At 50.8% G+C, this 25,804-nt stretch overlaps 1 protein-coding gene across 3 annotated transcripts; it reads right to left on the bottom strand.

Moving 5' to 3' along the window:
* TOP1MT (DNA topoisomerase I mitochondrial) lies at positions 1–21,441 on the bottom strand. 3 transcript variants are annotated; one of them, XM_061447593.1, is made up of 19 exons: positions 21,386–21,441; positions 21,030–21,129; positions 20,842–20,918; positions 20,524–20,614; positions 18,901–18,956; positions 16,780–16,852; positions 15,327–16,216; positions 12,599–12,714; positions 10,666–10,787; positions 8,936–9,058; positions 8,228–8,415; positions 7,290–7,434; positions 6,338–6,481; positions 5,961–6,146; positions 5,247–5,315; positions 4,008–4,122; positions 3,087–3,214; positions 2,306–2,400; positions 1,121–1,271 (listed from the first exon to the last, which is right to left on the bottom strand). In XM_061447593.1, exons 1-19 carry the CDS (start codon positions 21,424–21,426, stop codon positions 1,121–1,123), a joined length of 2,910 nt encoding a protein of 969 aa, XP_061303577.1. In that variant the 5' UTR covers positions 21,427–21,441. The 3 variants fall into 3 exon arrangements, with proteins under 3 accessions (XP_061303576.1, XP_061303578.1, XP_061303577.1); XM_061447592.1 differs by lacking the exons at positions 16,780–16,852; positions 18,901–18,956; positions 20,524–20,614; ... (1 more) ...; positions 21,030–21,129; positions 21,386–21,441 and adding an exon at positions 1–455 and having other exon boundaries at positions 1,125–1,271; positions 15,327–15,717; XM_061447594.1 differs by lacking the exons at positions 15,327–16,216; positions 16,780–16,852; positions 18,901–18,956; ... (2 more) ...; positions 21,030–21,129; positions 21,386–21,441 and adding exons at positions 1–455; positions 14,126–14,384 and having other exon boundaries at positions 1,125–1,271.
* Between the last annotated feature and the right edge of the window lie 4,363 nt (positions 21,442–25,804).

Below are 25,804 nucleotides of genomic sequence, written 5' to 3'. Positions count from 1 at the left end.
TAGGATTAGATCTAATCTTGTTTATAAGCACAATTAAAGCTCTCATTCAAACTTCTTCCCATACTCTGGAGAAGGGAAAGAAAAGATCCAAAGCACTTGGCTACTCTGAAGAGGGATTAAAAGTTCACATCAAAGTCACTGCAGGCGGGATGAGCGTCACAATGCAGCAATACCTGGTTCAACCAGAAACCTGGTGTTTGCTTTTGTATCCAAAGAAAGGCACAAAATACCCATCTCAAACTCCTTCATTAGGCAAACCCCAGCCCCATTGCCTGCAATGACCACGCAGAACATACAAAACCAGCTTTCCAATAGCACCAAAGGAGCACGAGGTAACAGGAAGGGCATCATCTCAGAATTCAAAGTCCTCAGTGGTCATGTCGATCGCCCAGGCAAACTTTTCCCTCTGTGTCTTGTTGTAGATCTTCTCAATGGGCACACCAAACTTCTTACACCTATACAAAACATGGGATCACAGACTGGTTTGGGTTGGAAAGGACCTTAAGATCATCCAGTTTCAACCTCTGCCATGGGGAAGGACACCTCACACTAAACCACGTCACCCAAGGCTCTGTCCAACCTGGCCTTGAACACTGACAGGGATGGGGCACTCACAACCTCCCTGGGCAACCCATTCCAGTGCCTCACCACTCTCACAGTAAAGAACTTCTTATCTCCAACCTGAACTTCCCCTGTTTCAGCCTGAACCCAAACGCATCAGTTGGAATGTGCTGCCCTCATCCCACCCTGCTCCCACCACAGTGGTCCTCGGCTCAGGGTGCAGCATCTTTCACCCAAACTCCTTCAGCCCCAAGCTCCTCAAGGAATTAGCTTTGTGTCAATGCCAATGAAGACATGCAAAGGGACCTCTTCTTGCCCTAAACCCAGAAGGAACATCCTGCAACCAGTTACTTGCAGCAAGGGAAGCCTTAGCTTTGGAATGCCCTATCCCTGGCAGTGTTCAAGGCAGGCTGGACACAGCCTGGGGCAACATGGTCTAGTGTGAGACATCCCTGCCCACTGGAACTGGATGATCTTAAGGTCCTTTCCAACCCAAATCATTCCATGATTGTATCTGCACATCCCTGAAGGAATGTTTACCCCATGGGATGCCCAACACTTACCAAGCTATACTAATCCTGGGGTCCAGGTAATTCAGCTTGGATGTGCCCAGAGCTATCTGCTTGTTCTCCTCTTTATCTGTGGCCTGGACATTCAACTTGGCGAGCTGCTCTTCCAGCTGCTTCAACTTCTTCTTCTTCTCCACATTGCTAAGGGCAAAGGAAGAACACCACAGACAGCGTGGTAAAGGGGAAAAGAAACAGAGGTGAAACACAGAGTTCTCCTGGTCTGGTGCTGTGTGAACACATGATGGGAAGCCAATGAGCTTCAGTTTAGTCTCTACACTGACGTTATGTGCTGTAAGACCCGAACCTAGAAACACTCCAGAACGGCAGTTAAAGATGCCATTCAACACTAATCTGTTTCTCAAGTACTTTGACCTGATAAGACACCTTAATAAAGGCTATCACAATCAAGGCTGGGCAAGCACAAAGACCAGCATGCAAAGACCATCTTCCTCAAATCCAGGCTCCATGAGCAAGAGTTGCCTCTGATAACCTGCTCTGCAACTCACTAACACAGGGAAACAGGAAACCCCAACAGCAGAAGTCAACATACAAGCCTTGTTTCTCTCCTCCAGCCTCCTCCTATCTTCAGGAATTAAGTCACAGTTGGGTTTTGGAAGGTTGGGAGCAAATCTGGACAGACCCCATGCAATGAGCCAAAGAAGTGGTGAATGCTCCATCCCTGGCAGTGTACAAGGCCAGGTTGGACAGAGCCTTGGGTGACATGGTCTAGTGTGAGGTGTCCCTGCCCATGGCAGGGGGTTGGAACTGGATGATCTTAAGGTCCCTTCCGACCCAAACCATTCTGTGATTCTGTGATTCCTGCAGAGATCAGGCTACAATCTCCCACTCAAGCATCCCTCAAGAAAACATGCATCAAGGCCAGTCTGCATATCCCCGGCTCCAATCTCATGCACCATGGCATTTGTAGGATAAGCCCAAGCCACTAACTTGGGTTGAAGTCACAGTATTCAGTGAGGTTGCCCTATCACAAAGGAATTCTCCTTGAAGAAGCTCTATACAATCCTATTGTTGAATCATCCACAAGACCTTGACCCATCTACCAGGCTGCCATGGGACAAGAGGTACCCAAGCTGCACATCGGGTGTATGACCACACCATCTCCATCTGAACTGAGATCCCTCTGCACAAGAGGGCTGTAAGGAAGAGTCACTCACGCTTCTGCTTTGGGATCTTTTGTGTCATTGAACTCATCTTCAGCTTTCTTCAGCTCTTCTTGGGCTTCCTCCACTTGCTGTTTCTTGGCATCGATCTGTGCGGGTAAACACAAAGTCAGCCCATGGTCTTCTCCCCCTCTTCTTTCATTTGACACACAACTCCTCACTTATGAGCCCTACTCTATCCCCAACAACTCACCCCTGCAGCACTTGGAGCTCAAGCATTTCTTAGCATCTTGCAAAATAGGGACAGAAAAAGAGGTGATGGGTTTAAACTGAAACAGGAGCAGTTCAGGTTGGATATAAGGAAGAAGCTCTTCCCTGTGAGGGTGCTGAGGCGCTGGCACAGGGTGCCCAGAGAAGCTGTGGCTGCCCCATCCCTGGCAGGGTTCAAGGCCAGGTTGGATGAGGCTTGGAACAACCTGCTCTAGTGGAAGGTGTCCCTGCCCATGGCAGGGGCTGGGACTGGATAAGCTTTAAGGTCCCTTTGCACCCAAACCATTCTATGATTCTATGAAAAACCACCCAAACCCTGTCCCAGGTTGCTTCATCCAGCACTTGAACTTACCCTACCCCTCTCTACCCCTGTGTTGCTGCTGTCTCTGGACTGATTAAAAAGGCCTCTATTCCTGGTTCATCCTCTGTCATGCTTGATAAATGTGATCTCCTTAGGCATCAGGTTATTCTCCCTCCCTCTCTCCATCCCCTGCCTCCTCTAACCCCCAAAAAGAACACATCAGAGGGAAGATCATGTCTGGGGCTCTTGTTTGGTCTGTCTCACCTTGGTCTGGAGGATTTGCATTGATTTCTCATAGGTTTTTGGTGTAGACCTCTGATGGTTGCACAGGATGGCCACCGCTCGGTTAGCTCGGTTGTAGGCGAGGAGCTTTGCTGCAACGCTGTCTTCAGCTGGAAGGAAATGGAAGCATCACCATGTCTCTGGGATATAGTTGGGAAGTCAGGAAAGGCAGGGAACAAACCAACAGCCAGTTGTTTGCCTTTCCCAAGGGAGAACAATACTGGCTGTGGAAAAGGACACTTGAGCATCACTGAGTGATGCATGAGCGATGAAGCACAATATCCAAGGCAGGCAAAGATAATGCCACCAACCAGCAATGCAAGGAAAGGGGGAAGGATCGTGACTATGTGATTCACCATGACTCCCATCGTGACTATCATGACCCTCCATGACTCCCATCGTGGCTATCATGACCCTCCATGACTCCCATCGTGGCTATCATGACCCTCCATGACTCCCATCGTGGCTATCATGACCCTCCATGACTCCCATCGTGGCTATCATGACCCTCCATGACTCCCATCGTGGCTATCATGACCCTCCATGATTCCCATCGTGGCTATCATGACCCTCCATGACTCCCATCGTGGCTATCATGACCCTCCATGACTCCCATCGTGGCTATCATGACCCTCCATGACTCCCATCGTGACTATCGTGACCCTCCACGACTCCCATCATGACTATTAGTCAGAGAAAGTAGCTATTTCTCACTTAGCACAGTTGCCAACCTTCTGTATGCTCCCTTAAGTTTTGTGGTACATAACTTACAATGCACCCTACAATGTGGAGCATCACCTACCAAGGAGAGGACCTAGGGACCCAAAAGGATGGACAGACATGGCTGAGCCCATTGGTCACACAAAGCAGTTGGTGATACCACACACACTGTTAGTAACTCACAGTTAGTAAGGGCCTTGAGCTGCTCCTGCAGGGTGATGGAGGCGTTGTAGGTCCTGAACACTTTGGCAGTCAAACCATCCATCAGATTCTGGAGGTGTTTGTTCAGGATGGATGTCTGGAGGGAGGACAACAAGACAAGTGTGGGGGAAAGGAAGGAAGAGAACAAACAGAAGTTGTGACAATAAAACCTTCAGACCCCTTCAGACACTGGAAGCTGCTCTGAGGTCTCCACGCAGCTTCTCTTCTCCAGGCTCAACAGCCCCAATGTTCTCAGCCTGGCTCCATACAGGAGGTGCTCCAGCCCCTGAGCATCCTCGTGGCCTCCTCTGGACCTGCTTCAACAGCTCCATGTCCTTCTGATGTTGAGGACACCAGAACTGCACACAATGCTTCAAGTGGGGTCTCACCAGAGTAGAGAGTCAACAATTTCTGCTCATCCATGTCCAAAAGGACACATCTCACATCTGACATACATCATATCTGATCTCTGTTCTATGGAGCACATGGGGCTGCATTAGGACTGGAAACAGGAGATGCTAAGTTATCTGTGGTTTGAATTACACCTTATTTGTACCAAGAAAGCCTGTCCCACATAAATGCTACATAACCAGACAAGAGCAGGCTCTTCACTAGCAAGATGGGCAAGTAGCTTTGTAGGTGATGCAGGCAGAGTGATGGGTGGCAGCTTTCTATTTCCCATACTGAGGAAGAGGAGGGAGGAGGGTTTTGGAGGGGTGCAGCTTGTGCAGGAAGGCTGCAGCACCTCTCCCCAGCATCCCTATGCTCCTGCAGCCTCTCACACTTCTGCTGAGCCCCAGCGAGGTGTAAAAGCAAAGAGCTGAGGTTTGACACCTCCAGCAATGCCCCGAGCAACGTATGTGTGGGCAAGTGTTCCCAGGGTAAAAATAGAGCCCAAGCAGATGAGTTAGAGGAGGGAAGGAGCAGAAAGCCACCTCCTCAGCAGGGACACAGGTAACTCGTGGGTGCAGAGAACCAGAGATGCTACCAGTGCAGAAAGAGGATGGAGAAAGATATCACAGCATCCCAACAGCCTGTTCCAACAGTTACAGTGATGCCTCTGGAGGGGAGATAGTTAAAACCAGGGTAAGGGGTGCCAGTGATGCAACACCACAGGCTGGACAAGGGCGTCATGGGTTTGTTTCTACTCCCTCTGGGCCATCAGTGCTGCTTTAAAAGCTTCCAACCCCAACTGTTCTATGATTCTATGTACCAACTCACTTTGAGCCTGTCAAAGAGCTCATCTGCAGGGCTCTTGTTCTTCATAAACAGCTTCAGGTTCTTGAACACCTAAAAGAAGAGGAAAGGATGGCTCTGGTCAGGGACAAGAGCAAACTACTCCCAGACATCTCATCTCCATCAGTGTCCTCATTCAGATAGTCCCTTATTCAGACTCGTAATACACATCCTACCACACCTCCAACCTTCCCAACTTCATAGACCCCCAAAGTCACTGGTTTCACAGGCTGTTTTCCCCCATCTCTGCTATCCCTGGCACTCCAGTTGCCCCACAAACACCATTAAAGTCATCTACCCCAAGGGCAAAGCAAAAGAGCAAGATACCAATGAGGACAGTTCAAGTCCTAATGCCCACCAGTCAACTGAGGATGCTCCAGGAGGAGACAGGACTTCTCTGATGGTTTATGGGCTAGAAACCTTCAGCACCGTGAAAGCTGTACCCCTATGCTTGTCCAGGACAGGGTTAACAACTGTGTGTCCTCATCTTCAGGACAGGGTTAGTACCTGTGTGGCATCACCCAGCCCTGTTGCATGTCAAGCACATGCTGCCATCACGGTGTTAAGAGCCAGGAGGCATCTTTGGAAGAGGTTTCAATGCAGATTTGGGGCTGGTGATCCCTGAATGAACTGAGCCACCCATCTAACACTGCACTAAGTTGTGATGTTGGTCACTGCCTCCACTTCTGCCCCCCTCACCGGCTTCTCCACGGACACTTTGTTGTAGTAACGGATGGAGTCTTTCCCAAGGAAGTCGAACTCCACCACGTGCTTCTGCCCATCCAGCTCGGGGTGCAGCCTGATGTGCTCCACACGCAGGGAGCAGCAGCCAACTGTGTCTGCGGTCTCACCTTCCTCCTTCTCATTGCCAGCTCGCAGGGCCAACTGGAAGGAGACCACAGGTTACCCAGCCCAGCTCCCCTTTCTGAGGTTATCTGGGGCTGGAGAAGAGAAGCTGCGTGGAGACCTCAGAGCAGCTTCCAGTGTCTGAAGGGGGCTGCAAGGATGCTGGAGAGGGACTCTTCATCAGGGACTGGAGCAATGGGGACCTGGAAGCCAGGTGAGACCATGGATACCTTATCAATGAAGTAAAGGGCCACTGCTCTTTGCCGCTCCTTCATCTCCTTGGACTTCCAATCGATTTGGTACTGAGCACGGATCTTGTGGACAACATCCTTTAAGCGCCGAGCTAACTCATACTTCTGCCAGTCCTTCTGCCCCTGGAAACACAGGCAGAGACTCCTTCACCAGTGCCCCATCTTCCTTCCACCCCAACCAGTCAAGCCCTGCTCTGGGAACACCTCCAAAACCTAAATACCGCCCAAATCCCATTGTGTTCCTAAGACCCATGAAGTGGCAAAATCAGAGCAGAAACAATTCCCATTGGGTTTCTGTGCCCTCTGCTGACTGGTTGGGTTTGGGATCCTGGACAAGTCTGAGCTGCTCATAGTCTGGTGTCCTCCATCAGCTAGCACAGAGCCAAATGGTCAAGCACTGCATGGCCATGACCACTGCTGCTTGGATACCACCATGGACTGACACAATGCACTTCAGCTGTGCCCAACTTCCATGCAGTGTCCTTGATTGCTTTGAGGACTGGAAATTGCTTTAAATCACCTTTCCCTCCCCAGAAAGCATTCACTCACTTCCATGGCACTATAGACTGATCCCACCTCCCCTACCACCCATTTAATAGCAGAAATGAATTCAACCCCATTGACTCTGGTCCTCTCAGCCCTTGTCTGGCCTTCAACATCCTTCCCTGGACACACAAGCAGTATGGCACAGGGATGGCTCTGCAAGTAGCAAGCCATCTCACTGAATAGGATTGATGCTTAACAGGCATCTCTGCCCTTTCCCCCCATCACCCAATGGCACACCAGTTTAGCTTAGCCCTTTTTGGGGTGGAAAAGTATGTTTTTGGTGACGTAGAACCCACTTCTCCACTTTCCCCTGATCTTTCCCCCTGACTAAAAGCCAGTGGTCCAAAAGGCACCAGCTCTGCCTGAACAGCAGCATCCCTCCAACCTTCAGCTTGGAGCTGGGGTTCAGCATGATGTACTTCAGTGTGTGCTGGATGTTCTCTGTCCACGAGGCCAGCCAGGTAACGGTGTTATCGCAGCGCACCTCCTTCCACTTGTGTCCTTGTGGGGGCTCAGGGATCTTGGAGTCCCTGTGGGCAGAGCAGGGTTACAGCCCTCAGACCAGGAAGAAACAGGTCATCAGCTCAACCCTTTCTTCACAGTCAGCCAAGGATGATCAAGATGTTGTAGTACTGCTTATAGTAAACACACAGCCCAACCAGAACTGCTCCACAACATGAACTGGATGATCTTGAGGTCCTTTCCAACCCAAACCATTCTATGATCAGGTCTTTCTCATTTGGGTGCTGAGGAAGACAGGAGGACTTGCTGGCTGGTGGGGAGGTGTTTTAAATCAAGGTCACAATGCCTTCATATGGATGGTTTAAGACCAATCCAACTCCAGTAACTTAGAGGGCAAACCCTCTTAAATCAGTCACTGCTGTCCCTCCCTCCAGTGAGTATCATGATGCTTCCAGGCACCAAAAGGGACTCTTGTTTAGGAGGAAAGCCATTCCCAACGTGCTTCATCTGGGAGAGGAGCACAGAAAGAATACGCAGTTGGCCCTTCTTCAGAGAGACCACAGGAGCACTGCAGTGCTCGCAGTTAATGTTGGGTGAACAGTGTGGGCACCAGGGAGATGGGAGCTGCGCTAGCAGCTTCCTGCCCACCGTACACTGATAAAGAAACCAAAAGTCAGACCTAATTGCAAAGCACACCTGTGGAGGTGATAAAAGAGCACCATCGAGCACCAAGTTCAAACCTCAGGGTGTGCAAAGGAGTGACTGTAGGAGGTAGCAAAACCCCATGGGAGCCGTAGGTAGAGGTGCGGTGCTCACCCCAGTCCCAAAAGCAGCCCCACAGCTCTTCCCATAGCAACTCACTTGCTGCAGTTGATGACAACATCTTCTGGCATGATCCTTTTCTTCAGCATCCCCATCTTGGGGTGGTCACCACGGCCACGGAAGAGCCCTGGCGGCTCGGTTTTGAAGTTGCCTATCTTCTCCCGGTGCCCATCCAGGATGCAATACCCATATTCCTCCTGGATCTTATCTGCCTCCTCCTTCAGCTTCTGGAATGAGCATCACACCACAATCATCCCATGGGATGATGCCGAAACCCCGTATGCCGAAACCCCATAACTTGAGACTACCTATCAGCATCCCTAGGGATGCTCGAAAGGCACAGAGCTCAAAGGGTTAGAGGAAACATGGGTCCAAATCCAATCCCCCAGCACAGCTCATCTCCACTTACTTTGCAAACACTCACAATGATGCCTTCCCAATGCAATATGGTGATGGAACAAGCCTACGTGCCACCACCCTGTTAGCAAGTTCCACCATCTCTAGACCAAGCAGGACCCCAAACCATCGTCCAAGGATGAGGGGAACCCTACAAAACTACAGGACACGCAGGATCTACAGATGCAGTTTAATGAAGAGGAGGGTGATGGTCATGGGGACAGAGAGAGTCCAAAGGGCAAACAGGACAGGGCGTAACACGAAGAAAGGAGAGAAGCAGGAGCCAAAATACCCCAGGCTGGTCCCAAACCTTACCAGCCAGTCCCGGATGCCATAGGAAACAGTGCTCACCTGCTTCTCCTCTTTGGGGAGCGCTTTCCGTGCCTCATTTTTGTCCACGAAGTACTTGTGGATCTCACTGAAGTCGCATTTGTCCAGGTCCTTGATGATCTTCTGCTCCGCTGAGGTCATCTCCTGAGCAAGAGGAGAGAGGGGATGGGCAAAGCCAGGAGGCAAAAGGGACTCCACACACAGCTGCTGCCTATGAGTCTCCTTCACACATAAGGAAGGAGACCTACATGGAACAGTCTGGGTTGGAAAGGACCTTAAGATCATCCAGTTCCAACCCCTGCCATGAGCAGGGACGCCTTCCACTAGAGCAGGGTGCTCCAAGCCCCTGTGTCCAACCTGGCCTTGAACACTGCCAGGGATGGAGCATTTACTGCTTCTTTGGAGACCCTGTGCCAGTGCCTCAGCATCCTCACTGAAGTGAGAACTTCTTCCTTATCTCCAACCTGAACTTCCCCTGTTTCAGTTTGAACCCATTATCCCTTGTCCTATCACTGCAGTCCCTGATGAAGAGTCCCTCTCCAGCATCCTTGTACCCCCCTTCACACACTGGAAGCTGCTCTGAGGTCTCCACACAGCTTCTCTTCTCCAGGCTCAACAGCCCCAGTGTTCTCAGCCTGGCTCCATACAGGAGGTGCTCCAGCCCCTGTTCAATCTCGTAGCCTCCTTTGGACTTGCTCCAACAGCTCCATGTCCTTCTTATGCTGAGGACACCAGAACTGCACACAGTGCTGCAAGTGGGGTCTCACGAGAGCAGAGCAGAGGGGCAGGATCACCTCCTTCAACCAGCTTTTGATGCAGCCCAGGACACAGGTTATCTCTGGGTTGTTAGAACGTGCCAGTTCCTCAGGAAGCCCAGCAGGAAGCAGCTATCACATCTATCCCACTCCATCCACCCTAAGGGCACACAGAGCTGCCATGGCAGGAGGGCAGGCTGCATGTGGACACTTGAGCTTGCACCCAGAGCAGCAGAACACAGCCAGGTCTGGAGCAGAGCAAACTCTAACCTCTGCTGTGGACACAGGTGGTCCCTAAGCATGACAGCAAGCAGCACCGAAGGTGTCTGGGGACATAAACTGGCCCTAGTAAGGTCCTGCTTTTATTTGGGGACTGAGCTTTGGGACCACGAGGTTAATCCTTTAGAGGAACATAGGGATGCTGGGGATGGACTCTTCATTAGGGACTGTAGTGACAGGACAAGGGGTAACGGGTTCAAACTGAAACAAGGGAAGTTTAGATTGGATATAAGGAAGAAATTCTTTCCTGTTAGGGTGGTGAGGCACTGGAATGGGTTGCCCAGGGAGGTTGTGAATGCTCCATCCCTGATGGTGTTCAAGGCCAAGTTGGACGAGGCCTTGGGTGATACGGTTTAGTGTGAGGTGTCCCTGCCCATGGCAGGGGGTTGGAACTGGATGATCTTAAGGTCCTTTCCAATCCAAACTATTCTATGATACTATGATTTGTGATGTTATCTGCAAGTCCCAGCAACAACTTTCTTATGTAGCATCACTAAACCTCAGAGGGAACACAGTGTGAAGCCCTCAAGGATGCTGCAGGCAGCAAGCCCTGGTCCAAACCCATAAGGAAATAAACCGTATCATTTAGAATCTTACCATTATAAGCCACAAAACTCATCCCCTCCATCCCACACTGTATTCTAAGATCTACCTGGGGACAACAGGTTTAATGCTGAGTGTTTAATGCAGAGGATAGACATTAAGGAGGGTAGGTACCTTCCTCCAGTCATTGAAGAAGTTGGTCTGGAAGATCTCTTTGGTTGTATATTCGTGATCAAGCATTTTGGCATAGAAAGTGGCAATTTCCTCTGTGGCCAGGCTCAGCTTCAGGGGTTTCCCTGGGAAGGGAGAGGACCTTTAGCATCAGTGATGGGGACAGCTCAACCCCACAGCTCCTCCAAGCAATTGGTTGATGAACCCTCATGCTCAACAGTGCCCAAACAGGGATGAGGGGTGAGAACAGACACTGGCAGGACTTCAGCATCCCCTGTGGGATGCTGCTGCAGCAAACCTGCAAACACACCCTTCATCTTCTCCAGAGGAGTGGAAATCATAGAATAGAATCATGGAATGGTTTGGGTTGGAAGGGACCTTAAGAGCATCCAGTTCCAACCCCTGCCATGGGCACGGACACCTTCCACTAGACCAGGTTGCTCCAAGCCCTGTCCAACCTGGCCTTGAACACTGCCAGGGATGGGGCAGCCCATTTGTTCCCCTGCAGAGCTCCAGGGAGTGGTTCCATTCTCTCCTGCACCACACACTGTGGGGTTTGGGGTTCCTGACCTCCACCTCAACTGCAGTGCACACTGGCTCACAGCCTTACAGGAGCCTCACAACAACCTCCATACACCAGCCCAGCCATGGTGCCTTCCTACTTTGCGTTGTTGCCTGTCCGCAACCAACCTTTTCCATCCAGGAATGGTGACACCTTTGGTGACCCATCACCACCCAATATCCCAGGCCAAAGCCACCAGCCTGCATGCACACAACACACAGATGGGTCTCCAGCAGCTCAGAATAAAGCGCAAACCCCATGCAAGGACCACACAGAGCTGCCGGGGTTCCTCTTCATAGAGCCAAGTTCGACAACCACATAGATGTCCCAGCAGTGCCCTCTGGTGACAGCATTACCAGACGCTTAATTTTCCCAAATTGGCCTTTTTTTTCTTCCTTTTTCTGCTCTACAAAGTCCATAATGCACAGGAAGCCCATTGAGGGGGCTTAGGAGGACCAAGATCCTACGGGACTGAGGTTCCCTCCCATTTCTGGCATCCCTTGGTCAAGTCCTTTAGTCCTTTATGTGTTTTTCCCCTCCATTTGTTAGAAAACAGCTGAGGGATGAAGCTGAGAGAGGGAAGGAGAAAACAGCCCACGAGGAAACCAAGCACCTGTCCTGTTGATCTCAGCCCCTCACTGATGCACTAAGGTGCTGCAGTGTGATGCACAGGGACGTCAGGAACCATGACCAGGAGCTTGGAGCAGCCCAGCCAAACCCTGCAGCCTCTTGGTGGGCAAGTGATGCATTATCAGTCACTAAGGCCATGGGACAGGCAAACTGCATCTCAAAAGCTAAATCCCATTTTCCTGGCTTGTAGGGAAACCATCAGGAGCTGCCTTTAAGCTCAAACCCAAAAGGCATCTTAATGAGGAAATAAATGTGGTCTGGAGGAAATAAACATCTTCACAGCAGGTACATAAGGATTTCAAACAACAGCATCAAGATGCATTGCTTCTCCTCAGGCAACTTGGGGTCTAGACCCCCCATTGCATGTTCTGCATCCAGGAGAGGCTGTGAACAGAGGTGCACGTCCCAGATTCACACATGGCTGCATTACAACACCATAAAACCAGCTGCAAACAGCTGCATAGGAGCCCTCACCCTGCTTGGGGTGCTCTGCATGGGCTGGCATGCATGAAGCACCCTGCAGCCATCAGGGCTCATTAGCTCCCTGGTAACCCTATATCTGCTACTGTGTGCAAACCCCTCCAGCTTCAAGCCAGGGTTCTGGCTTTAAAGGGCCTAAATATCCCATTGGATAACAGTGTGTGGTCTGCAATACTTCCCCCCTTACAGAAGAGAAGACAGTGGCTCTTTGGGCAGGCAGAGGACAACTCCACATGCCCAGGTCCCATTAGAAGGTGGACGTACCATTATAATAGAACTGCACATCCTCAGGCAGCGGCTCATAGAGGGGGGCAAAGTAGGGTCCTCGGTGCTCCAGCTGGATCCATTTTATCCCATCTTCTTTCTTCTCCTCTTCCCACCTGGGACAAGTGCACAGGGACCCATGAGAGCATCCCAACCATGGAGTCTGGGATCTTCTCCCAAGAGAAGATGCTCTGAGCAGCGATGGTTGCCATAAAACCCGGGTAAAATGCTGTTGTCTCTGCTCCTGCCTCAGTTACCCCATTCTTTCAAACAAGGAAGACTGCAATAGAACCTAGGGGAAGGGGTCTTGAAGGAGGAGACATACTTGGTGTGGTGACATAAAGGGATACATAGGGAGAATGAAGGGATGGCTCAGTCAACCAAACACTGGGCATAGGCAGAGACCCCATTGCTGACCACAAAGGCTGCTTAGTTTGCATAGGAGCTGCAAGCACTAAATCATACCTTCTCTTCCCTCCCTAACCCTCACTGCCTCCTTTTCTTATTAAGGAGCACCCAGACCCAGATAAAACAAGGTTCAGAGGTTCATGTGCATAGGCCAGAGATGAGCCACACACAAATTTAACATTATACCCATGATCTTAAAGCAAGTAAGATGTTCTTGCATCTCCCCCATCCAGAACAAGCAGGATTTTAATGTCACTGCAAACATTAGCTGCGAGATTAGGCTTTAAAAGGCATTTAAAATAACAAACATATAGTATATATATGTAACATATATATATGTACTATATATAACATGTAACACCCACTCTCAAGATCAGAATAGCATTAAAAGAGATAACCAGAGGTTAAAGTGCTGCTGACACCAGTGCACAGGATCCCTACCCTGGGGCTCTGCACCAGCCCCTTAACCCCAACATCCCTGGAAAAACACAAGGATTTCTGGGGAAAAAACACAAGGATTTCTGGAAAAAACAACACAAGGATTTCTGGAAAAACACCACAAGGCTTTCTGGAAAAAAAACACAAGGATTTCTGGAAAAACACCACAAGGATTTCTGGAAAAAACAACACAAGGATTTCTGGAAAAACAACACAAGGATTTCTGGAAAAACAACACAAGGATTTCTGGAAAAAAAAAAACACAAGGATTTCTGGAAAAAAAAAAAACACAAGGATTTCACCCCAGGGAAGGAAACGCTCCCTGTTGGTGGCTGGACTTGACGATATCAAAGGTCTTTCCCAACTTATTTAAGGCCGAGTTTGCGTTTCTTGCTCAGCAGCGCCCCGGAAGCGCTTCTGACCGCTCTCCTCCCCATTAGGAACCGCGGAGGAATACACCGACTGCATCATCAAACAATGAAACGTGCCAGGAAAGCATAGGGAAAGATAAAGAAAACCCAACAAGCTACAGAAAATTTGGCTAAAAGCATCGTGGAGGCAGGCAGCCACAAAGGGGATGAGCAGGACGCTGCAGCAGTGATTGCAGGACACAGAATGGCTTCATTTCTCCTCCCAAACCTATTCAAACGCCCATCCCATCAGAGCATCACCTTCACTCACCTACCACAGCCCCCCGAGCCCAACCGCAGGCAAACTGGGGTGATGGACCCCGCGGCCAAGCAGCAAGGAGGCGAGATGCCGGTACATGGCACCAGTCACGCACAGAGCATCCGATGCGGGCGGATGGATGCTCGGGTCATCGCAAGCATCCTGCTACCCACCCGGGCACGGCGGCGGTGGGACCACCGGAGGCATCGCTATGAGAGGGCATCAACGTGCTCGAGCAGCGCAGGTTGTGGCACTTCCCATGTGGCATGGCAGTGCATTATGGGAAGTGTAGTCCTTGCATGTGTTTTGGGGTAAAACTGCCCCAAATTGGGCTGATGCCATGTACCAGCCTCTTGCCTCTGTGCCAGCCCCTCCAAGCAAGGCATTATATAGGAAGAGAAGCTGCTTAGTCTCATTTTTCATGCCATCCTGGGATGCATGCATCCCAGGATGCATGCCATCCCAAGAGCCATCCCATAGGTCTAGGCATCCACAGACACCCCTGGGCGAGGTAACAACCTAAAAGCTCCCCGCAGGTCGGGTTTGCAACCGGCTCTAAATCATCCAGCTCCCTAAATGCTCCTTTATCTTTAGGTATTGGGGTGCTCTGGGCGACAGTGACACCATGTGGCTAAAGCCACTGCTCCCAGCCACCTACAAAGGCAAATACAGCCCTTCCCAGTGCTCTCCTATCAGGAAAGCTTGCCTGGATCATCCAAAAACTGCTGCAAAAGGAGGCAAAAAGGTAAATGAAGCCTCTCTACACCTCCCTGTTATAGGTCCCACTGTCTTAGAAGTGGTTTTATTACAGGGGTGTGTGTAAATCATCTCTTTCACCAGCCACGAGCATCTCCCTTCCCTGGGTGGGCATCAGCAAAACCACTTTCAGGAGGAAAACATATTGTATGTGCTGTTATAAGGCTGAAGCATACTATTATACAAGTATTATTGTGGATGCAAACCCTTGTGTTCCCTTACCCTCTTCCTCCTGCCAAAAGCGCTGAGTTAGAGGGTTAAAACACAGCAGAGAAGTTAAAATACAGTTATATAAACATAAATAATTTATATAAAATTTATATAAAATTATATAAATATATTGTTACCAAGATATAGTAAGAAAAAAGCTGAAGCTTTACCCTAAGAAATAAAGCTAAACCCCCAATTGCATTAGGGTCAGACCTGCCCACAGGCACAAGGCATGCAGGACACTTACCATTTCCACTTGTTTTCAGTGGCTTCTTTTTCTTCCTCTTTCTTCTTTTTAGCCTTTTTATTCCTCTTTCCCCCTCCTTCTTCCTTAGATTCCCTCTTTGGCTTCTTCCTCGGGGTTTCCTCCTCTTCACTCTTCTCCCCCTTCTCCTCCATCTCCTTCTCTGCCTTTTTCACCTTCCTTTTCCGTGGCACATCTCCCTTCCCTTCCTCACCCTCCTCGTCCTTCACCTCCTCCTTGATACCTGCACTCTGTGTCTCACCCCATCCTTCATCCCCTTTCTCATCCTCCTCCTTCACCCCTTCCCTATTTTCACTTCCCTTTCCCACCCCATCTTTCTCCTCCAGTTCATCTCCCACTCCATTTTCTCCTTCCTCTTCATTTGCCTTCTCCAGCTCTTGCTCCTCTTCCAGCTTTTCCTTCTTTATTGTCTTCTTCCCCATCTTTCGCACCTTTTTAACCTCCTTGCGCTTCCCCTCTTGTCCCTTTTGCTTTTTCTTCATGCCACCCTGTTTCCGGGTGTTTTTGCTGCTCCCTTGCTTGGCTCTTCCCCTTCGCCTTGTCTTACTGCTGTCCCCATCAGCACTTTCCTCCTTGATGCTTTCCATCACATTCCCAAGGCTTTTATCCAGTTTATCCTCCTTCCTCCCTCTTTTTCTTTCCTCCACTTTATCCTTCCTCCCTCTTTCTCCCAGCAATCCCTTTTCCTTCTGCTTCCTTCTCTCTTGCTTCTCTTTTCTTGTCAGGCCTTGGGCATCCTCTTGTTGCTGTAGGACAGGGAGGTCCAGCTCCTTCTCCTCACCCGTCATAGCAGTGAGCCCCACATCCATCTCCAAAGGCTCTTCAGAGAGGGATGGAGCCTCACCAGCAACACCATCACTTGGCTTTGGGACCTGCAGGAAGCAGCCATAAGGGAAGAAATCACGGAATGGTTTGAGTTGGAAGGGACCTTAAAGCTCATCCAGTTCCAACCCCTGCCACAGGCAGGGACACCTTCCACTAGAGCAGCTTGCTCCAAGCCCCTGTGTCCAGCCTGGCCTTGAACACTGCCAGGAATGGGGCAGCCACAGCTTCTCTGGGCCTCAACACCCTCACAGGGAAGAGCTTCTGCCTAAGAGCTCATCTCAGTCTCCCCTCGGGCAGGTTAAAGCCATTCCCCTTGGCCTGTCCCTCCATCCCTTGTCCAAAGCCCCTCTCCAGGTTTCCTGCAGCCCCTTTAGGCACTGGAGCTGCTCTCAGGTCTCCCCTTCAGGAGCCTTCTCTTGTCCAGGCTGCCCCAGCCCAGCTCTCTCAGCCTGGCTCCAGAGCAGAGTAGAAGGGAAGAATCCCCTCCCTTGACACTGGGAATGGAGAGAGATTATCCCAAAGACCAGGTGAAAGGAGGAGGTACCAAGGGATGTGCCCGGTGCAGCACTGGGTTTAGGGAGTGACAGTCCCCCTGCCCCGCTTTCCTTACCCCAACTCCAGCCTTGGTCTCCAAGAGCTGTTGTCCTGCTGCAGGTCCTGCTCTCCCAGGTTTGCACTGGGATCTACAACAGAAGCACGGACACTTCTCACTGCATTGGTGAGCAGCAGCATCCACCTCTTCCATGCAAAATTAGGGGATGCTCCCAGTAAAGTCCTCATTTCCCTTCAAGCATGGCAGCACCCTGGTGCTGCAGCAGGTGGAGATACCCCAAAGCAGCAGCAACTGGCCCCAGGTTGCAGCTTATCATAGAATGGTTTGTGTTGGAAAGGACCATAAAGCTCATCCAGTTCCAAACCCTGCCACGGGCAGGGACACCTTCCACTAGAGCAGGGTGCTCCAAGCCCCTGTGTCCAACCTGGCCTTGAACACTGCCAGGGATGGGGCAGCCACAGCTTCTCTGGGCACCCTGTGCCAGCGCCTCAGCACCCTCACAGGGAAGAGCTTCTGCCTAAGAGCTCATCTCAGTCTCTCCTCTGTCAAAAAGGGAGGTGGGAAACTCATCTTTGAGTCGCTCATGTTCCAAAAAGCAAAGCAAGACGTGAATGGCAAAGCAGCAAACACAGCCTAAACCAAGCTTATGTCCTGCAGGTTGAGCCTACATCTCCACAGGGTTGAGGTGACAATGTCCCCTTGCACACATGGAAGCTTGGCGTGTCCCTGACGGGTCATTACCACCTCCCAACAGAGCAAGATGCCTGCCGGGATGCAGAGCATCCCATCTCCAGCTTGTGATCAGCACTACCACCAAAGTAAAAGCCCAACAAGTCAGCTTATCCAGACCAACCACAGCCACTTTCCTCCAATCCATGCCAGGCAAGCTTAGGGCTGAGCTCAGGCCCTTACATCAGTCCATAATGGACTGGCCAGACCCAGGACCCATCTTTCACCCCTCCTGGCATCCCTTAGCAGGGCCAGTTTGGAAGCATGGCCTGATGCTACCCAGGAATGAGGTGGGAAGCCAGGTTTCCTCTCCCAGAGAGGATGTCAATGGTTCTCCTTCACATCCAGGTGACCACAAAGACCCACAGTTTCTTCTTTTAGCCAAACCATCCCATAGACATGGTTCTACAACACCAAGTGAGATTTTGGGCTCCGTCATAAGAATCCATTTAGGCTGATGCTAAGTTACCAGCCTGTGGGACATCAGAGCAACACAGGGCTCCGGAAAGCCTTTGAGCCTGCTTAGGATGGAGGCAACAAGTCCTCATAACCAAACCAGGCCCTGGATGTCTCCCTGCAGCCAGAACACATCTTACACAATCCCCACTGAACTCATTAGGGTGAATGTCCCAGCAAAACACACTCAGCCCCTCCAATCTCATTAGCACATCCATGACTCAGAAGGTCCTGCCACCACTTGGGATCGGCTCCTTCCCCACAAGGTCTTATTAGAGGCCTCTCACTGGACATGAAAGCCCCTGTCTCTAAGAGGCAAAGAGGATTAGCCTGCTAAAGACCAGCTTTATGAGCTCAGCTTCCTATCTCTGCCCAGATCTAGCATGGAGCAAAGGGAAGAAACAGCCTTTTCCCAGGTTTTGGGAGGCTGGTTGTCCCCACCAGCTTTTCCCCACCGCCTACCTCTGTATTTATGTAGGTATGTGCACCTGAGCAATCACAGCCTGCTGACTCCAGCAGCCTTGGGGAGGTTGTATGGGGACAGGAGCCTCCATTTCCATCCTCAAAGAGCTGAGCTTAGGACATTGCACTAGTCCGTGGTGGACCAGTCAGAACCATTGCCCATCTTTCACCCCTCCTGTGGCATCCCTCAATAGGGGCAGTTGGGAAGCATGGCCTCATGCTGGGAAGCCAGGTTCCTCTTCCCAGAGAGAATGAGAATGGCCCTTCTTCACATCCAGGTAAGCACAAAGCACAATTTGTGGCCCCAAATTCCACTTGTGATGGTTTTTGGTGGGCTTTAAAGTCATTGAAGACACCAGGACATGGCCAAGCCGCCCAACGAAGGCGTCAGCAACAGGGATACAGAAGGGATACATCAGCTCAGTGGTACAGGAAGGAAAAACAGGGATGTACAACCCCACAGCAAAAAGAGAAAGGACAAATTTAAAGTTCTCTGGCCAAAAAAAGCATGCAGGAAGTGGCCCAACTCACCTTGAAGAGTCTTCTGGCCCCACTGATGGCCCTTGGTGCAGGGTTGAATCAGTCTCCTCCTGAAAGGTATTAAGTGTTGATATGGGAGAGGTTAGCTGGCATGGGTACCCCAACAGCAGCATCACCCCAAGCAACCACCCATCCCCTGTGATAGCCAGCAAGGCAACAATACCCATGTCCCATTGACATCCCCCCTTCCTCATCCATCTTGGTGAGGAACCAGGAGCCCAAACCACCTTTTTCCAAGTGTTTTTCCAAGCACAAGGAGAACTTCGATGCTTTATGGGCTTAGGAAATCCCCTTCTGACTTCCAACAGCATTGAATAGGTATTTTACAGAGCAAATACATGTGAAGTCTCACTGCTCCTCAGGCACCTGCTCACTGGACGTGTTGCTGCTATAAGGGACAGAAGGGATGGGAGGGCTCCAAAACAAAGATGCATGAAACAGCAGCTTATGTGCATCCACACCAGCTTGGTCCTTAGAAGATTAAATGACCCTTACAGCAGATGGCAAGAGGGAAGGAGAGATGAGGGCAAAGCCACAAGGTGGGAAATACAACAAGGGTGACCAGAAGGCAAGGAAAAGAAGGGAAAGCAGAAAGGAAAAGGAAAACATAGAGGAAACGGAGACAGGACCCGAGGAAAATGAGCTCAGAGGGGACTCCAACCAGAAGGGTTTGCACACTTGTTTTCAAAGCTGAAGCCAGGTTGTTCTGCATCTGACCATGCAGCACCCTGAAACCCATCCCAGCTTCACCCAGCACATCAAGGCTCTTGTTCTAAATCCCAACTTCCCCAAGTTTCTCTTCCAAAGGCTTTCAAGGGAGGCCAAAACCACACAGGGATTTGTTTGAAAGCCGCTGCTGAGAAGCTGCTGGGTTAAAACTCATTAAAGGGGGGGGAAAAACCTGACTTAATTACAGGTTGGTTACAGCAGCATAACCTTCTGTTCCCTGGGAATACGCCTGCTCTCGACTTCACAATCCTTCAGTGCTGTCAGCAATCGGGTTGGGAAGTTGAGGAGCAGACAGCCACGGTCTTCCAAAACATATCCTGCATGCAAATGCCTGGAGCTTGCACTGGGAACACCAGGACATGGACCACAGGCACCCCTGAGGGGTTTCAATGCTGCAGCATTGATAGCATCCATGCAGGAGGGTTTGCTGACCTTACAGACCCTGTTTGCAAGAGGGATGGAGGCTCATGGTGGGCAGGAGAAAAAGCATCTCTGCTGGGTTTTGGGGTATAAGTGTAACATAGCGTGGGCAAAGCACAACGGAGAGGGAACTTGTGCTCCTAGCATCATCCAGGAGCAGCAGTGGAGACCAAATGCCTCAGAAAGGGGTGCTGTGAGGGTGAGTCTTATCCCAGCCTCATGCTTGGAAAGTGATATAGACACCCAGGTGCTCCCTATTAATGCCAGTTCATGCTCTTGTTCCAAGACTCCAATGACTGTTTCAACCCCAAAACCACCTGAATCTGAGCTTTGCTGTTTAACTTAGTCCAACATGCTCAAAGGATCCCTTTCAGATCCACAAGTCAGACAACACCATCCCCACAGCTCCCTTAACAGCAACCCATGAGTACTCCTTAACTCTTAGGCACAGAGACCACCACGTACCAACCCAGAAGCAGCTCCCTCCTCTGCTTGGATCCCATCCTGCAGGCTCAAACCGAGTCCTTCCCCTTCTTCAGCCTCTTGCGTTAGGGAGCTTCTTAGCCAAAAAAGGAGAAGAAGAACACAAGGTTTTCCCCAATTAAAAGCCACCTTTTTGATGCTCAAAGCAGACCAGGGAGAGCAGAGATGGACGCTGCACTCCCATGGATGGCTCTGGGGTGAACCCAGATGGGGAACCCTAGTATGGAGGAGGCAAACCCCTGCAGCTCCCACTTCCTCCTTGATTCCCACCATCCTAGCCCCATCCAACCAAGGAGTTACCTGCTGATGATGTTTTCCTGCAGCGGCTTCACCTTCATCTCTAGTGACTTCTTCTTCTTCCCTTTTACCACAGAGGGCTGTGCACCAGGATAATACAAAAGAGAAGGAAGCTCATGCACTGGGTTTGATGCCCACAAAACAATAAGGACAGACACAAGGGTCAGAGCATGGAAAGGATTGGCTAGTACCTCCACTGTGCATGGCATCTCCTCTGGTTCCTCCTTCATCACCTTTCTCCTGGGTGCCTTCAGCTCCCCGTCCTTATTCCCTGACTCTCTCTTTCGCTTCCTATGGACAAGGGCAAATATATCCCACTGAGGCCAAAGAGGCCATTCCTTCAGCAAACCCCTTGGGGGTGAGGATAAACCATGGTGTGATGCTACCTTATGTCCAAAAGCACCAAAATGGGCTCCCAAATGGAAGTTAAAGGGATTTCCCTGCTTATCACTTCAGGGCTGAGCTGCCCAACAGAGCCACCACCACTAAGTGTGATAACATTATGGTGGCCCCCCAGAAATACCCTTCCATGCCCCATAGAACTCACCTGCTGCCGTTCTTTGCCCCACTGCCCCTTGAGACCCCCATGGCTCTGTCATCCACCAGCTCTTCAAGATGTGTTATGGGATTAAAGCAGCATCTCAAGGATGGTCACTGCAATGACACGAATCAACTCATGGCTGGTAGCACCCCAGTTCTGCTCTTGAAGTAAACCCCAACAGATGCTTACTCCACAGCTCAGTTTGCAACTATGGGATCAAGATCATTTTAACAAGGTTTTGGGGATCTCAGCATGGAACAATGCCTTATTTTGCCCCCGAAATCCAACATTTTGGGGCACATTTTGCTGGGTATCATCCCCTTCCCCACAGCCTTATTCAAATGGAAAAGGCTCAAGTTCTGCCCCTGAGCTGCTGTTGGAGGTGGTAGAAGCAAAATTGCTGCTAAAACAGATAGCAAGTCCCCCCAGACTCACATATCCAGGTACAGGGGTGAATTTGCACCCTCAGAACTTGCTGGGTATCCAGCAAGAGTTATCCAGGCCTTAATTACACTCAGAAAGCAACCACGCTGGAACTATAATGAAACACAGCTGAAAGACACGAGTAAAGATGAGATATTGAGTCCCCCACCAAAGCAGGCAGCTACCACCTCTCCTATCCTCACAGCTATAGCAACCAGATGCCCCCCCCCCCAAAATCACTGCTCCCCTAGAAGCTCAAGGCCTCAAAAAGCACAAAAGAAACTCAAACAGCACCAAGTTGGTCCCTATCTATGAAGGTTTCCCAGCAGTGGGGAGGAAAGGGGGCTTCTGAAAGAGAGAACAAGCTACAAAGCACCACGAGACATGCTGCAAGCTTCCCAAGGAGTAGAAAACACATTCAAACCCTCTATGTTTTACCACCTTTACCAAGCTGTGGGTACTTGGGGCTGCTGGTGGAACCACACTCACCCAGGACAAAGCATTGCTCCAACAAAGCATGGTACAAGATCTTACCCCAGCTGCCTCCCAAGGGAAATGCTCCCCCTACAAGTCTTATTTAAAGACTCCCTCAGCCCTGATTGGAGGCTCCCAGCTCAAGATGCACCCTGGGAAATGGAGTTTGAGCCCAAAAACTGGAACTGAGGGGAATCCCCTAACCAACATCTCAACAAGGAGAGCTGCTGGGAGGAGAGCGCATTGCACCACTCAGGTGTGGGATTGAGCCAAATGCTTTGCTTTAAAGCAGCTTAAGGAAAACCACCTTTCATGAGATAAACCCCTCTTCAATTAGTAAATTAGCCCCCAAATCCAGCCTTGCTCAGCTGCCTCTTACCCATTAAAGCCCCATGGTTGGGTTTAGAGAGGTCTTTGAGCCCAAACTTTGGAGGCAGAGATGCAGTCCTGCAGGGTACCATAAACTGGTACTTACAACCCTCATCCTGAAGCACTCACTCACCCATCCTGCCCCTCTCCAGCCCTGTTCATTGCTTTCACCTGCCCACTTTGCCATCAAGCAACTCATCGCAGCTGAGCTTCAATTGGCATCAGCCATTCCCAATCTGGTGCAAGCAGGGAAGAGAATGATGCAAAGGGACGTTGCATAGCAAAGGTTGCCCCAAAATTCTGGGTTTTGAGGGCAAAAAAAAGGCATTGCTCCATGCTGAGGTCCCCAAGCAGGGCACGTAGCGGGGCCACGCGTTCCCCTGGGAAGGTGCCACCTGGTTCTTCCCAATGATGCTCCCGGTTTGTGGCTGGGAGCGGAAAAGCCCAGAGGCAGGGCTGGCTCCGGGAAAACCTCTTTGATCTCCATTGCGCCATCCCAGGAAAAAGCATCCAAGCCACCTTTCTTGCTGGATGAGTAAAAGTTGTCAAGGGATGGGAGCCAGCCCCGGGGTAGGGAGCAGGAGAGGACGACTTCGTGCTGGGGCTTGCTCCCTCTTGGCTGCTTTCTGCCAAGCCAGGGACTCGTGCGTGTTTCGTTTTCTTCCCTTTTCCCCCATGGATCCCATCTAGATTTACGGAGCAGGTTTATCCCAAGATCTCCATGCCATTTGGGATGTTCATAATGGGAAGCAATGGGGTTTGCAGAGTGGGTAAGCTGGAATAAACCACTCCTAACTTAGACCAGCTCCAGTTATAGGTCCTAACCAAGCACAACCTGGGTTAGACCTCTTAATGACTGAGTTTTATGCCATTTCCCTTTGCAGATGGCCTTCGGGATGGGGGAGATGGAAGTGGGATGGCTCCATCCAGGGCTCTGCAACGGGGAAATGTGGACCACAAAAGGAATGTGGCTCATCCTTGGGGAAAACCAGGCTACAAATGGGGTCTCTGCATGGTCCAGTGACACCACAGCGAGCTGTTGAGGGATGTATAGGTGCTAATATCCCATGAGCTGTCAATCACAGCTCCTTCATTAGCTTTAGTAGAGGAATAAATACCTCTTCCTGCACACCCTCTGCTGTGTAGACAGTTGCAGTCACACAATTAAAGCACTTTTCTTTGCAAACCGCTGCAATATTCATCCAGAAAAGCATTGCTGCTATTCCAGATTAATCAGTAATTCCACTTTGTTGGTCCAGCAGCTCCTTTAGGATTGGGAAATCCAGAAGGGAGAGAGAAATCCTTCCTAACACACTCCCTTCTGTGGAATCGCACAATCCTTGAAGCCCCAACAAGGAAAAGCTGGCTGGAAAAGGTGGAAATGGTTTCATATATTTAGCCAGCTCTAGGTTTATTCAGTATAAAGGGGTTAATGTACGCTGGGATAATTTGTTTGCCCTTCTTAAACAGCACAGAGTTCCCTGTATCCTGTTGACATGAGTAAATTCATCACACACAAGCGTGGTCTCATTAACTTCATTATGAAAACGAAGCTAGATCCTGATAAAGACTTAAGGGACCTTTTGGTGGTGACACACACAGGTGACAACCAGCTCAGCATCCCCATGCTGGGCACTGTATCCGTTACAACCCTGTATGCATCTTGGGAATGGGATTTTCCCAACTCTTGGATATTTTTCCATAATATTTTATCGGATTTAATACTGTTGCTTCGTCTGACTCATGATCCCGATTGAGAGTAAAACCCTTCTATGGTTCAACCATATGGCTCAGAGGAGGGAAAATGGGGTAGGGTTTGCTTATATCTGCCTGGAAATAGCAAGAAATTGGGGTTTACTTTATTTCATCATATATTTTTGTGTTATATTTTGTATTATATTGTGTTTTGTACTAGAGCAGCATCTTATAGCCATAGCAGGGCAAGGGCACAGCAGTCCAGGTGTTGCTCCAGCAGCTGTGCGAGCTGCAGTGCCCCCATCCAGATGTTTTGGGGTTTATTTGGGGGGTGGGAAATGATGCAGCCAGGGGACCACACAGAGGAGAGCACCTGGAGCATAGCATTGGGGCAGAAGGCTGAATGGAGGCGCCTGTGGGTGCTCCCTTATTGCACCCCACACCACAGCAGCCCAGATGTTGCGGGGGGGGGGGTGAAGAAGCCGAAGAGGGAAGAGCGGGGATTAAGGGGGGGGGGCATCCAGATGTGTCCAGGATGGGGGGGATGCCGGCTGGAGGTGGGATCATCCAGATGTGGATGGGGTGGGAGCGGTCACGCACCCAGATGTGGGGCGGGCCCCCTGAGGGACGAGGCGAAGCCCCGCCTCCCCCCGTGACGTCACCGGCGTTCTAATTCCCACCGTTGCCACGGGCGACGGGCCCTCCGCCCCTCCCCTCCCCTCTCCGTTGCTCCCCCCACCCCTCTCCTTTCTCTCCATTGGCTATCACAGCCGTCACTCAACTCCATTCCCCTCTCCCATTGGCTAAAGCTGCTCTTAGCCCCGCCCCACCACCCTCCTTATGCCCCGCGCGGCCCCCGGGGCCGGCGTCGCGTTCGCTCCCCGTCGGCAGCGCCCGGCGGTGGGGCCGTGAGGGGCACCGAGGGGTGAGCGGGGCTCAGGGCAGCCGTGGTGTGGGGTTACACCCCCTAAGGGGGGCGGCTGTGGGGCTTCCCCTTGTCTGGGCTAGCTCTGTGACGGGGGGGGACTGTAGGGTTTGCCCCCCCCTTCGGCTGAGGTAACGCTGCACGGGGGGGGGGTGTCTGAGGGGATTTACTCCCTTTACCCATATAGGGCGGCTCTATAAGGGAGTTCTGTGGGGGTTTGCCCCTATTCCCTAGCCGGGGTAGCTCTATAAGGGGGTTCTATAGGGGTTTCCCCGCTATTTGGGGTAGCTCTGTAAGAGGAGGGTCTGTGGGGCACCCCCGTTTTGGGGTATATGTAAGGGGGGGTGTCTGTAAGCTTTGCCCCCCCCATCTTAGCTCTGCAGGGAGGGTTTATGGGGCTTTGCCTCCCATATGGGATATCTTTGTAAGGGGGTCTATAGGGTTTTGCTTCTCTTTTACCCCCACCCCATTTGGGTACCTCTGTAACTTGGAGGGGGTGGGGGGCTGTGTAGTTTCTTCTCCTCTATAGTAACTCTGTA

The sequence above is a fragment of the Pezoporus flaviventris genome, unplaced genomic scaffold, assembly GCF_033815535.1.
Source record: "Pezoporus flaviventris isolate CSIRO_AGI_PZ_B2104156 unplaced genomic scaffold, CSIRO_AGI_Pfla_v1 ptg000007l, whole genome shotgun sequence".
Lineage (NCBI taxonomy): Eukaryota > Metazoa > Chordata > Aves > Psittaciformes > Psittacidae > Pezoporus > Pezoporus flaviventris.
The sequence above is the reverse complement of the archived record's forward strand: the minus strand, read 5'-3'. Positions and strand labels throughout refer to the sequence as shown.

Excerpts from the sequence above, each read along its gene's own strand:
- TOP1MT (XM_061447593.1), bottom strand. The coding sequence starts at position 21,426 with ATGGGGGTCTCAAGGGGCAGTGGGGCAAAGAACGGCAGCAG. Across the intron at positions 9,059-10,665 it reads TCTTCAATGACTGGAGGAAG|GAGATGACCTCAGCGGAGCA; the intron begins GTACCTACCCTC and ends CCTCTTGCTCAG. Across the intron at positions 4,123-5,246 it reads AGCTCTTTGACAGGCTCAAA|ACATCCATCCTGAACAAACA; the intron begins GTGAGTTGGTAC and ends TCCTCCCTCCAG.